This window comes from Eurypyga helias, unplaced genomic scaffold (assembly GCF_000690775.1).
Source record: "Eurypyga helias isolate BGI_N326 unplaced genomic scaffold, ASM69077v1 scaffold12209, whole genome shotgun sequence".
Classification (NCBI taxonomy): domain Eukaryota; kingdom Metazoa; phylum Chordata; class Aves; order Eurypygiformes; family Eurypygidae; genus Eurypyga; species Eurypyga helias.
In genome coordinates, this window is record NW_010272777.1 from 81,319 (window position 1) to 94,225 (window position 12,907).

The window sequence follows — 12,907 nt, forward strand, 5'->3', positions numbered from 1 at the left end:
TATGGTACATGGAACGCAGATGGAAATACGAAGATCTGTACCACAGGTGTAATTTTTATTAAAGCTTCCTGAAGTTTGTTTCTTCTGTGTTTCAGAAAAGGCAAAAGTGGAACAGACCAAAAGAAAAAAAAAAAAGGCAAGAAACATAAAAGAGGAAAAGATGCAAGAAAGCAGGAATCAAAGCAGCAACTGCAAAAGCAAGACAACGGACTGAGAAGTAGAACAGACTTCAGCAATGTGGCCTGAAAACTGGCCAGAGGTCAAGTAAGCAAAGTGACAGTTATCCTCATTTCTCAAAAGAATCCGGAAGGGAGGCGAAGGGGAGGCGGGCAGGCAAAGGGGGCTTTTTTTTTGGTTTTATTTTGGGGTTGGGTTTTTTTTAAATATATAAATACACAGTGAGAGCTCGTCTAAAGAAGCGGTACTACAGATGGCAGAACTTAATCCCCTGCAACAAACGTACACCTCGACCTCTCAAGTAAACTAAGCATACAAAAGTGGTAAAAATAAAAGGTGCATGTAAAACCAGCAGCAATATTATGTTTGGCTTTCCACTACTTCTGTAAGTTACTGTACATATATTACATCACTATTATAGAAATGGCACAGCCTCAGACACTTTCCACATTTTATTTACATTTTAAGACTAACTTTAATCTCAATCACATATCCATACATTTCCTTTGTTTCACTAAAACTTAAATGCATGGTTTATTAGAACAAAGACTGTAAACAAATATTTGCCATGTCCGATACATGTAACACACAGGAGCTGCTTAACAGAAATTAATCCCCCCCCATTTTATAAATACAGGTATCAAAACAATCCTGAACATACTTCGTGACACTACTAGTAGTCGGCACCCACACCCTTGCAAAATTAAACAAGATGAGCAACGGTATTCACTGTACCTGCTACTTTAAAACAAATTTAATTGCAGCTCTTTTACTAAGCAAGATGGATAAAGCATGCCACTTATATTTTGCCTTCTCAAGAGATTATTTTCAGAAACATACATTATTCCACAGCAATCTGACACTTTCTGTCATGCTTTCATCTTGTAAAACCTGAATTCCAATTTTAGGCTATTTCAGGCTTATGCTTAAATGACAGTGCCTCAATAAGAGAAAAAAAAAATACTTGTGCTGCCTTTTTCTCCCATAGTGCCTGAAAACATATTGGGCGTACATATATTATATATATTCTTACAAATGTCCAGGTCATGTATACCAGCTGAAATTCTTTTAATGTGTGGGTGTTTGCATTGTGAGATTTAATCAAGACATTAACATGAGTAGAAGGTTGTTGTTTTAAGACAGAAGTTTGAGAATCGGCTAAAATTAATTGTTGTAAGTTTGTCCCTCTGGAGGTTGTGGAAGCTTCATATTTTCTTTGGACATCATTAGACGTCTTAGCTCTTGAAGTACAACTTTAATGCTATAAGAATTTTGCCATTTTGCTAACACTGGTATGCTCCGTGCATCCACCTGGAAAAAGAAGAAAGCATTATGAGTTGTGATGAAATACAAAATCTCTACGGAAGGAACTGTTACTGACCTAATTGTTCCAAGAAAGAGTCTAAGCATTCCCTGACACTTTCTCTGTGGCATAAAGTCCCTGTGTTCATAAAACATTTTAAAGGAAAACAATCATACTTACACGCAGATACAGATTCTGCAATAAAATCCATGCAGGTGGGCCCCTCCAATCTGTGCTGATACTAATATTAGTGAGAAGGAAAGGGGTGCGGGGGGAGGAGGAGATCAGCAAACCCTTCACTGCAAAACCAGAGCCATTATCTTGTAAAATTCAGTTTTATGTGTTTCAAATTACCCCAAAAAACAAAAAAGTAATCACCTTCATTATGCCAACATATACACCTGGGTTTCCTCGGTTCTTTAAAAGAACCTGCAGAATACCTTTCCAAATGAAAATTTCCCTTGTTTTTCCCTTGCTACAAGTATCGTTAGTGATCTGTTTCACATCAATACTACCTGGTGCTTCCGATACATCAAGAGTCACTATACATACTAAGAAATGGTTTCAAATACTGAAATTAGGTGATTCATACTGTTTGGACATTTCCTAGTTCTTTGCATCCTTCTTACAGTAAGTCACCTTATGGAGCTGTGAAGATTACTGTACATCACTTACCAATTGGAATATGAACTGAAAGGAAAGGACATGGGACTTCTCCTATGCGTTTATAAAACCTGTGGGACAATTTACACAGTTACATTATAACAGGGAGGTTTCCGTAGGAAAGTCAGCAATTGACAGTCAGCTTTGGAATTCTTTTGGCAGCAGGCAAATCCTGGCCACCCAGCCCCTGCAAAGAGGAACTTAAGGAGACAGAGAGGCCTACAGCTGTGTAACTGCAAAGGAGGCCCATGGGCAGGAACAGGGCTACTGCACCCTACTGAATTCCACCGCAGAATAGCACAAGCAGTCCACATGGCTATAAACGTGATGAAAAATCACTGCTTTATGATATAGGCAGCATAAAACAACAAGAAGTTTCTTCTCTCATCTTAATTAGGGCAAACTAAAAGAAAAAAATTACACTGGAATCAGAAATAAGAACGTTAAGAGAGATGGTTTATTCCTAGATTGTTCAAAGTGAGTCACTCTATTTTCAGAACACCAGATGAGACTAAACCATTTTGTAGGAGGAAACTGAGGCCAAGGTTTAACAACGTGCTGGCTTGGGCAGCAATACTAACTCAAGAAACTTCTGCTGTCTCTCACTAGGTACTCGTGCTGCTGCTACCAGCTCAGGTGAACCATAAAATATATGTGGAGCTGCTTTCTGATCTGAAGTGATAGAATCTTACGGTCATTTAGCACATAGCTGTAAATGTTTAAGAGCTTATTTGCCCCCTCTCAAACACTGCCACTTATTAACATTTGTTAATACTTCTCTGCAGCTGACCTGACATCCTCTTCAATTTAGCAGAGCAGGAGAAAATGTGAGAGTACTCCCTGAATGCTTTAAGTCCTTCGGCAGACCAGTAGTTTAAAAAATGGCCATGTTAGTTGGAATTACAATACTTTCTACTAAAGCAGCTGAGGAGAGATGACATTATGTGTCATCACTGATCTGCCAAAAAAAAAAAAAAAGAATTTTAAAAAATCAATAATCTCCCTGAGAAAAAGAGAGGGGAAGAAGACGCAGTAAACAACTATCAAGGACCAGATCAAGGTTGCAATGGAAAACTGCCAATCAGGAAAGACGTGCACTTGACTGTGGAATCCCATGTGATGATAAACTGTTTTATAAGATCACTGGTAAACCAACATGGGTAAGAAGACAAAGGTAGGTTTAGATTTTGGCAGCTTTGAGAAAGAAAACGAATATATAATTCTTTGAGAAAGAAAACTAATATAACACTCTGTCCAGACAGAGACTGGGTTAGTAAAACGGCTGAAAAGGCAGTTGCTCTGGGACTCCCCAGATGAATGTCTGTCCTCAGCCGGGCAGTTCTACTTTCATACCATCTCCCTTTTCCCCACTTCTCCTCAATTTTGCCTTTGTTGGCTCTCTCAAGCCTGGAGGTCTGCCTCAGTCACAGCACATGGCAGTCGGTCACCAGCGCCGTTCAAACGATGCAATTCTACATACACCGGCCACGCTGGGATATGAGCGCTGACCGCTTAAAACAGTACGGTCCTCAGCTTTTCCTTCTTGGCTGGGAATTTGTCAGGACAAACTCACAGACTGTAAATTCCGCTTTAACAATGTCATGAATGTTTTCTCAGTAAAGACTGCTGCAACGTGACATTCTCGTTGCTGTTTATCTCAAGCCTCTTTTCTGCAAATCACCAACTTTTTTCATAGCATCTTGCAGCAGTAAAGATGTTGGCTCAGGTTGTCTTTTCTGTGTTGCAGAATTTATTCTGGAGTTAGAAAGTGCATACTAAGTTCACTTTATGATGAGTGATAATGATAATCTACTTGGAAGAATGACACAAACTATGTTCAAATCACGCAACAGAATTAGCTAATATTCCAGTACACATCCCAGGTCACGGAGGGAGAAATTTCAAGGTCACATAAAAGCTAATAAAGCTGCAAAGTGCAGCCTGAAGACTATTTTCTTCTGGGGGTACACCATCATAAATCCTTGAACAACAGCAAGAAAAGCAGTATGTATAATGCATAATTTTTTTCTAAGCAACTGAAATTAAAACACTTGTACACAATGCTGCAAAGTATTCAGTGTTCATCATGTTCCCAGTATCTTAACTTTAAGAAGTAGCAAACTGCTTAGTCTACAATAAATACACTCAAAGCAGTGACTGGACAATAGTTCACAGATTCATAGATTTATAGATGAGTCCCAAATGAGTTTAAAGGAAACAAATATTTCCAGCTGTAAATGGTATTTAGATGAACAGAAGTGATTGCAAATCCTGCAAGATAAGACTGTCAAGAGCACTCCAGCAGATGCAAAAATCAGACATCCTCAAAAGACCATGGGAAAATAAACAGCACGTCAGACTGCAACCTGTGTTTCATCAATATGGGATACACAAGCCTCCAAAAGACAAGACCCCCACAGCATTAAGAATAACAGTTTAAATACAATTTTACAACAGTGATGCCATTAGCACATCAAGGCGTTTTGTCCAGCCCCACATAAGTACTCGGACTAACTTTTCTGAACTTAGTACCCTGATTCTGTATGGAAGCGCAGCAGCTCCATAGGTAACCTGAAAAGCAGAAAACCACAGAAACTAACTTGCAGATAAGAAAAGGAAGCAGATTTAACAGGGTAACTCAGAGCACCTAAGTTTAGTCTTTGGAGCTAAAATACTCTTGAAGTAGCCCTCTCCTTCCCTGCACTAAATTAGCACACAGCGGTCTCTGGGATCCCCAGAGGTATGCTGCTGATGGAAAAGTTACTTAGAAGCAAAAGTCCTCTCACAGAATAATCAAACAAGAAGCCACTAAACTTGTAACTGTCAGTACAGATAAATTCATTACACGTGCACTTTTCATGCAAAACAAAGGGACTTGTAAGTCAAGAAGGTTGAGAGCTGCTGCCAACAAGGCAGTAAGAGACTAGCTTCCTTAGACCCCCAGTAACCCTAGCACATATCCATCTACCCCCTCCACCTCAACGGAAATTATCGCCCTCTAAACTCTGGCTGGGGACCCTACTTTTCCTCGGGTGCTAACAGGCACACACTCCTGTAAAGTGTACCTTAACAATGTTACAGCATTATTATCATACTTCTCAAAACATCTATAACATACAGTTTCGGTCTCTTTTCTGCAAGTCACCAACTTTTTCATGCCATCGATAAGCAATGTGACCAAAAGCTGGCCACATGTCAAAAATCAGGGTGCAGAAGCATGGAGAGCAGAGCTTGTCTGAAGATGAAACCCTCTCGTTCATTCAAAGAATGCAGCAAACCGCTTGTGATCCATTAAATGAAAGACAATCAGAAAGTGCAAGAGCAGCTTGGAAGGAACACAATTAGGAAGCAGCAACTGTTTCAGGGACGCCGAAGGTGTCCCCAGTTCATCTGACACATTTGGCACAACTCTAATAAGCACAGTGGCAAAAGAAGCTAAAATGCAAGATACCATGTCAATGGGCACATTTAAAATTACACAGTAAATGAGTTTTAAACTCATCAGTTATGAAAACTGTTTTCATTAAAAATACTATCTAGTCCAATTTAAATCCATTTTTAAACTAAGTTATGTATTTGCATAGCAAACCTTCATAAGATATACTAGTTTATAGAATTGCTGGGGGAAAATTGAGTAGAGGTTTTGTGTAAGTTTATAAATTTATTAAAATCTAGCTTTCCTGTAGTGATGACCGGATTTTAACACTGCTTTTAAAAACCATCAGGTGGATTTCCTGTCACAGCATTCACCCTGTTCCTCAGCAAGCTGAGAGAGTGTAGACACCTCCCATCAAAAGCTCAAGCTGACTGGGTCAGTAAACATGAGCCTTCAGGCTCTGCAGGTCTGAGATTCTGCTTCCGGAAACCAACACATGTGCTCTCCAGCACACACAGAAGCAGCGATGAGAACATACTTCTCTACTGATTCAGAATACACGTTACTAGGGAGAAGTATGGAAACACTATATAAACATACCAAAAACCCTGCTGCATTCCAGACTGGAAGCTTTTGCGAGTCAGGAATAAGCGTATATGCTCAGAGGCAACAAGCCACAGCTGTGATGAAGGGCAACAGCTGGTTTGTGGATAGCAATTTTAATAACATCTTCAGGTAAAGTTGTTAGCTATGCAAGAAGTACTTCCAAAATAATTTTAGATTATTTCTGAAGTGTTAGTGCACTGGTTCTGGATGACCAATCAGGACGCTACCCTACCACCTACAACAGCTCAAACGAACCCCCAAGAACTTCTTCCACTGCAGTCACTGAGATGCTTAAGCTTCATATTCCATTAGTTACACAAATTCAAGTCCATCTGTCTTTTAAATCTTGCAAATGATTTAAAATCCAAAGATGCTCTGTGATTCACCTTTAAGTACTACCTTAACCCAATGTCGTGGGTTCATTCATTCACTAGAGACAAACGTACACACAGACAAGTGCGATATACTATTGTATTTCCTGCCGACATACTCCTATACCACTCTAAATGCAAAACAGCTCACACCTCTTTTCACTGAGCAAAGGGGTACCTCAGAGTTATTCACAGGATAGAAGTACCTAGCAAATAATAAAGTAAACTTGCTTGAGCTGCTGCCATTGCTCATGTACATGAACTCACCCCACCCCAAGCGCAGATTCAGTGAAAGTTGCAAATTGATCTTTAAAATGAAAGTGATTAACATCTATATCAAAAGATGTTTGATGCTTAAGATTGAAGCTCAGAATCACCTTGCATTTGAAACAACTCAGAATAAAGAAGAGTTTAAACACATTGATTCATTACAGGTGACTTGCTACATCTAGAATGAGAGTCATCAGGAATAACCTCCATTTTTAATTAATGGAAACATCAGATAAAGTTTGTGGTACTCCTGTTACAATATGAATCTAATCCCCTTTTATGTGAGTATTACAAGGGAAATACCTACACATGGCTTAAGCACTTTTTTTTCCTGTTTAAAACTGAAAACTTCAGCTTCATTTAAAAGAAACAACTGTTTCAATACTATAAATAAAGCTCATCTCCTCGATAAGACACTAAGAACCCCTAACATACTGTAAATACATAAAGATTTGAAGTAGTAAGTAACCAAAATTTGATTTAAATCAAGGACTTATATTGTAAAATTAAAAAATGAAAGCTCTGTCCAACATGCACATTCCTCACCTGAGTTTTTCAGAGAAGTAAGTTACAGTACAGATTAACAACATGGTTGATCTTACCATTTCAACTTACCATTCCATTGGAATTATTTATTCCATTCATATTAATTTTAGTTACAAATCTAACTGTAGGAGGTGCTTCTGGATATTTAGGTCCACACTCTACTTTCAGACTGTATATTCTGTTTTCATAGTTTGTCTAGAAAGCAAAAAGACAGACTAATGCATCTTACTGAAAGCTGAACATTAATAAATTTTAAAAAAACCCCGAAGCAAAAGACAATGAACATTAAGAATTATGAAATAACTACAAATCTGTTACTATTATGTACCAGCTGATGGTCTTGGATTACCGACTGATATTCCACTGTTTTCATTATATTGATTAGTTGATGAGTATGTATAACTTACACTACTTGTTGACTGCACCATACAAACATTTTAACAGAATACAATTCTTCTTTTAATTCACATTTAACCTCATCCTTTCTACCCACCTGCATTCCCAAAACAGCTTTGGGACAATAGGGGGCTATGAAAAAAATCGATAATCTCAAGGAAAATTACTACTACCACCTATAAAAAAAATATTTAGCACAAAAAAAAAAAAAGGAAATGGGTAAAGATAAAGATGCCAATAACCCAACAGTTAAGACACATCCTAAACCAAGATGAAAATAGTATTTTTTGCAAAAAACATATTCTAGAAGAAATTAATACTCCAAAAGATAATTTAAGACTTTCACAGCTCAAGATTGTTTGGTTTACAAGAGGATTTATAAACTTTAGACAGTAAGTGACAGCTGGTCTGCAGAAGACATCACTCCAAAGTGACCATGGAACAGATCATTATAACTGCAAACGTATCTTGAGAAAGTCCAATTAGAAATCAGTATGGTTCTATCTTTCTTGGTTTTTAATCTTGTCAAGTAGGCCGTGCACAACAAAAAGTTTCAGTGGTGTTGCTGGTCACTGATGCACATGCACGTGCTCCAAAAAGAAGATAAATCCAGTTTCTACACCTGTCTTTCCACTGACATAACAGATGCAACTAACATCAACCCAAAGCAGTTAACATGCCTCTGAACTTTCCAGAAGTACCACCTTTAAGCTGTTCTGAATCAGCCAGCTGTCCATCTCTCCAAGCAGAAGTATCAAACACACAGTCAGGTTACCAAATGATAGCCCACTCTGTGGTCAATAAATAGGCAGAGTGGAAACAGGACTATTGAAGCAATTTAACTGTGTCCTATAATTTCAAGGAGCCACAGAGACTGATCAGCAAAATCAAGGCGAAGCAGGTCCAGCTAATTCTTTCCCCTTAAAAGCTAAAGGCCCAATAAAAAAGTTAACTTGCCCTGCTACAGGTAACATAGCTGCTACCACAGCAAGAAAACACAGCAATAAAATATCTCATTATTCACTCAGATAAAACAATTTGCTTCCCCAGCTATAGTGGAGACAGGCCAAAATGTGTACATACCGCTCACAACTCTGAAAAATGAAACTCTAAGAATGGCACTCATTCTCATTCCCTTATCCAGATGGCTTCTCAATTTTTCAAGTTGCTGTTTTACTGCAAGCCAAGCATCCCTGGCCAGCTCCCCAGAAGCCTAAAGCCTTATTTTGGGGGCATCAGAAATATGCTTCCTTGAATCCAAACCAAATCTTCCCCTCCATGTTGGTTCACCTTTCAAACGAAGCAAGAAACGAAACTGACAGGCAGTTTTTGCACAGCTCTAGAGAAGCCACAGAACTGAAGAGCTTCACGCTGTGGGCAGTATTAGCAACTTGCTGTGTTCTGCCTGTCTGCACAATGGCTACATAACTCAATCAATTCCAAAAACACCCATCCTCTACAAACCCTAAAACTGGATATGCAATTATTCTCAAGGTACCACCACGGGCTTTGGACCTGGTGGCTTTCACTTCCTATAACCACCACGTACTGCAAGTCATTCTATCAGCAAGACTGCATTCCCCTGAAATGGATTAAAATATTACTTGTGTGCACTCTTTCATGAAGAAAATACAATGACAGCAATGTAAGTTGACCAGAATTAAAAGTGCATTCCAGGATTATGTTTTTTAAACATATGAGCACCTACATAATAATCACTCCTTTCAAAAATGTGTTAGGAGTCTACCTTATGTTGAACCAGAAACCAGTCACAGGCAATTCTGGAGGCTGTTTGGAGAGTCAGGGAGATGCTACTTTAGTGAGCTGACATTTGAAAATTCTTCTCAAAACTCCTATGACTACAGAATTTCTTCAAAGCATATTCAGACACTGTGATCCCACAGAAGCTAGTATCCAAGCGTACTGTCGTTATGCTTGTATTTTAAATTGGTTCTTTCTCAACTGCATCCAAATCTTAGATGCTCAGCACAATTATGCAAACGTTCGAAACAGCCTGCTGCAAGTTACAACTAACTCTGACTTCCAAAAGGAGCTTGAATTACACTGAATGGAATTCTGGAGTTCTGGTACACTGAGGCCAATTTCTGATCTCAGTTCTTGACTTGGATAGTTCTTCCAATAAGCCCTGCAGCACTGAAGGACACACAAGACAGTGACCTCACGTTAGCAGTGAGACATATGTTAACTTAGCTACTTGAATTCTACTCATTTAAAGTTCTCATCTACACAGTGATCTTTTCTATCATCTTGTCACTTATGAGAAAGCGTGCATGGAAGTCAAGTGAAGATGTGCCTGTTCATATTTGATGAGGCTCAGACACTAGAAAAGAGTACTTCTCTTGCAGGTTTTATCAGCCCAGATATTCTAAAGCACGTAAAAGGTCAGGAAGATTTGAACTTTGTGTATATATGTATTATATATATGTGTATGTGTATTATATATTATTAGTGGTAATTAAAAACAGCTTGGTCTTTAGTCACTATTCAGCTGAATTGCATAAACTGCTATACTGAAACACTATGTGATAAAACTTGTGAAAATTGAAAACATATTGTCAGTTTGCTTCACAATTGAAGTTACTAGGCATGTATGATAAACTGTGGAAAGACAGTTACCCTGTATACTGTACTGTCACTGTACACTTACGGGCAGTAACGACAGAAATATAGACTGAGTATATTCCTAACTCAGTAGGAAGTCTCAAATCACAACTGGCTTATGCAGAGCTGCAGAAACATGTACTAGGGCAGGCTGAACTGAGAACACTAACATGCCAGGAAGTGATGAATTCTAACATTTATTTACGGTTGCACTCAATGATCTTAAGGTCTTTTCCAACCTAAATGATTCCATGAACATAGAGTGTTTCTACAACTTCATACACTGAATTTTAACTAATTCCTACATGCTGCAACTAAGTAACATTTTTTTTGCATTTTGTACTGTCTACAAACTTAAGGAAAACATTTTAATTCATCACACTTACCCTTGGTGGCCCAATAATCATTCCTGTCCATCTGGTGAGTGTCATATCTTCATCATCTTCAAGGCCCCAGCTTACCGTACCATCACCTACTCCTTTCTGCCCTTCTTCAAGTTCTTCCAACAAGCGAAAATTACGAGGTACTTTAACTAAAAATAAGGGAAGAATGTTATTAATATTGCTCACATTAAGGAAAAGGTTTTATAGGTTATGCACGAGCAATTGCTGAATACACTTTCGAAGCTGAACAAGTATTACCTTCATGAATTTATTTAGCACTCACACTGTTTTGAAGCAAGTAACCACTGGAAGCTAGTTATTACCAAGGGATAGCAACACAGACTATGAAAGAGAAAATAAGAGCTCTCTTTGGTTTGAGATGGCTTCATTCAGGTTCTCTTTCCCAAGCACAGTACTGCTTAGAGCCAACACATTTCAAAAATCAATTCACGGTCTGTCAAGTTCTACTCAACTAGAACCCACATAAAATTGATATGGCAAATATCCTTCAAAATAATTAAAGAATACAACATTGAACACAAATTATCTTAATAAATGTAAACTGTAAGAAAGATTGAAACATTTTCACTTGATTCCATCTGATTGAAAAAAACTTTAATATCTGAAAACAAATTAAAAATCTTTTTAAATCTATTGATTCTTATTCCCACTTAACAGAGAAAAAAAAATAAGAAGCCCAGAAACACTGAATAAGTTGTTAAAGAGACATTGACATATTCACCACAGAATAAGATGATGTACTGGCTCTAAAGAGAGTCAAGTAATATTCACTTACTCAACTATAATTATTGGATTTTTATTATTATACACGAACACAGCCAGATATTAAATTAGGTAGGTATTAAACAGCTAGAGATTAAATTTGCCAGGTATTAAACAAGTGGATGCTTAATTGCTTTACATCACACAAGCTAAAATCGTATTTCAGCACTGATGCAGGGAACAAAGGTAATTAACACCTGTGCATGCAATCACAGTATGCTTTTATTTTCAAATAAAATATGCACAGTGATGTAGTAGCAATACTACAATACAATAAAACTTCAATTTTCTTACAGCTACTTATAGCTATGTATTTTTTCTTGAAGCTAGTTAAGCTATTGTGTTTTCCATGATTCCTACTAGAGATCCCTTCTTGTATGGGAAGAACCCAGGTGTTCTATAAAACTAAAACTCCAAGACTTGGTGGATACTTGGTTGTTAGCAAGAAACATACTATGTAAGTTTGAAAAAGACAGGAGCCAAAGAAAACTGTTTTTCCTATCAGTTATTTAGTCAATGGGATTTTAGGTTTTACATTACTCTAGTCTGTATTCCAGGTGATCCCTATGTAAAACAGTAAGACCAGTAGTATACAATATGATAATTTAGTCCATACGTATGCATATGGACCAGTATAAACATACCCTTCAGCAACTATTCAAATAGCTTACCTTGCATAACTATGGTTTCTCTTAAACTGTGTTTAAAACAACTTCCCATCCCTACCACCACCACCCCTCACAAATAATACAGACTATGGAGAGGCTCCCAAAAAGTGCAGAAACTATTGTCTCCAAATTCCCAGGAAAAAGCATTAAGAGTATAGTATCAGGACAGAGTAAGGAAATACAGTCACTCATGTATGGCCTCACCTTCCTTCCTGCTTTGCTACTACCACTCATCTGTGCCCATAATGAGCTACTACTTCAGCTTGCTAACTGAGCAGAAAATTATACATTTTGGTTAGTCTCCCTGACAGCTTAACAAACCAGCCCAGCTCACAAGGAGATGTGACAAGCACCAGCATGAAAATGCAACCAAAGCACCATGGCAGCAAAAACTCAGATAACGTCAATGTAAATATATGTTTTAATGAAGTTAAACTACACCGGAAGCTTATTCAAATAAGAGTTCACATACAATTACCTGAAAGTACTAGCACAGTACATCAAGAAGCAGATAATTTGTCAATACCTCAGCATAAATCCTTTTAAAAGGCTTCACTGAAATTCGTTTCCCATTTCTCTGGTCCCACCCTGACAGGTTATTAAAATTAGAGCAATACATGTACATATCTAATTCAGACTAGGGATGAGAACTAGCAATCACAATTCCATTACATTATAGAGCACAAGGATTTTACTTTTGCTCCAGTTTCATACATGGCCTGGAATCATAGAATGGTTTGGGT

At 38.0% G+C, this 12,907-nt stretch overlaps 1 protein-coding gene across 1 annotated transcript; it reads right to left on the reverse strand.

The window, feature by feature from the left end:
- Window positions 1-614: 614 nt before the first annotated feature.
- On the reverse strand, window positions 615-10,862 carry UBE2V2 (ubiquitin-conjugating enzyme E2 variant 2; the record flags this gene model as incomplete). The annotated part of the gene is made up of 3 exons (XM_010159248.1): window positions 615-1,488; window positions 7,382-7,507; window positions 10,717-10,862. Coding segments are annotated over 3 exons (419 nt in total), but the record flags the coding sequence as incomplete, so codon positions are not given.
- Window positions 10,863-12,907: the final 2,045 nt, after the last annotated feature.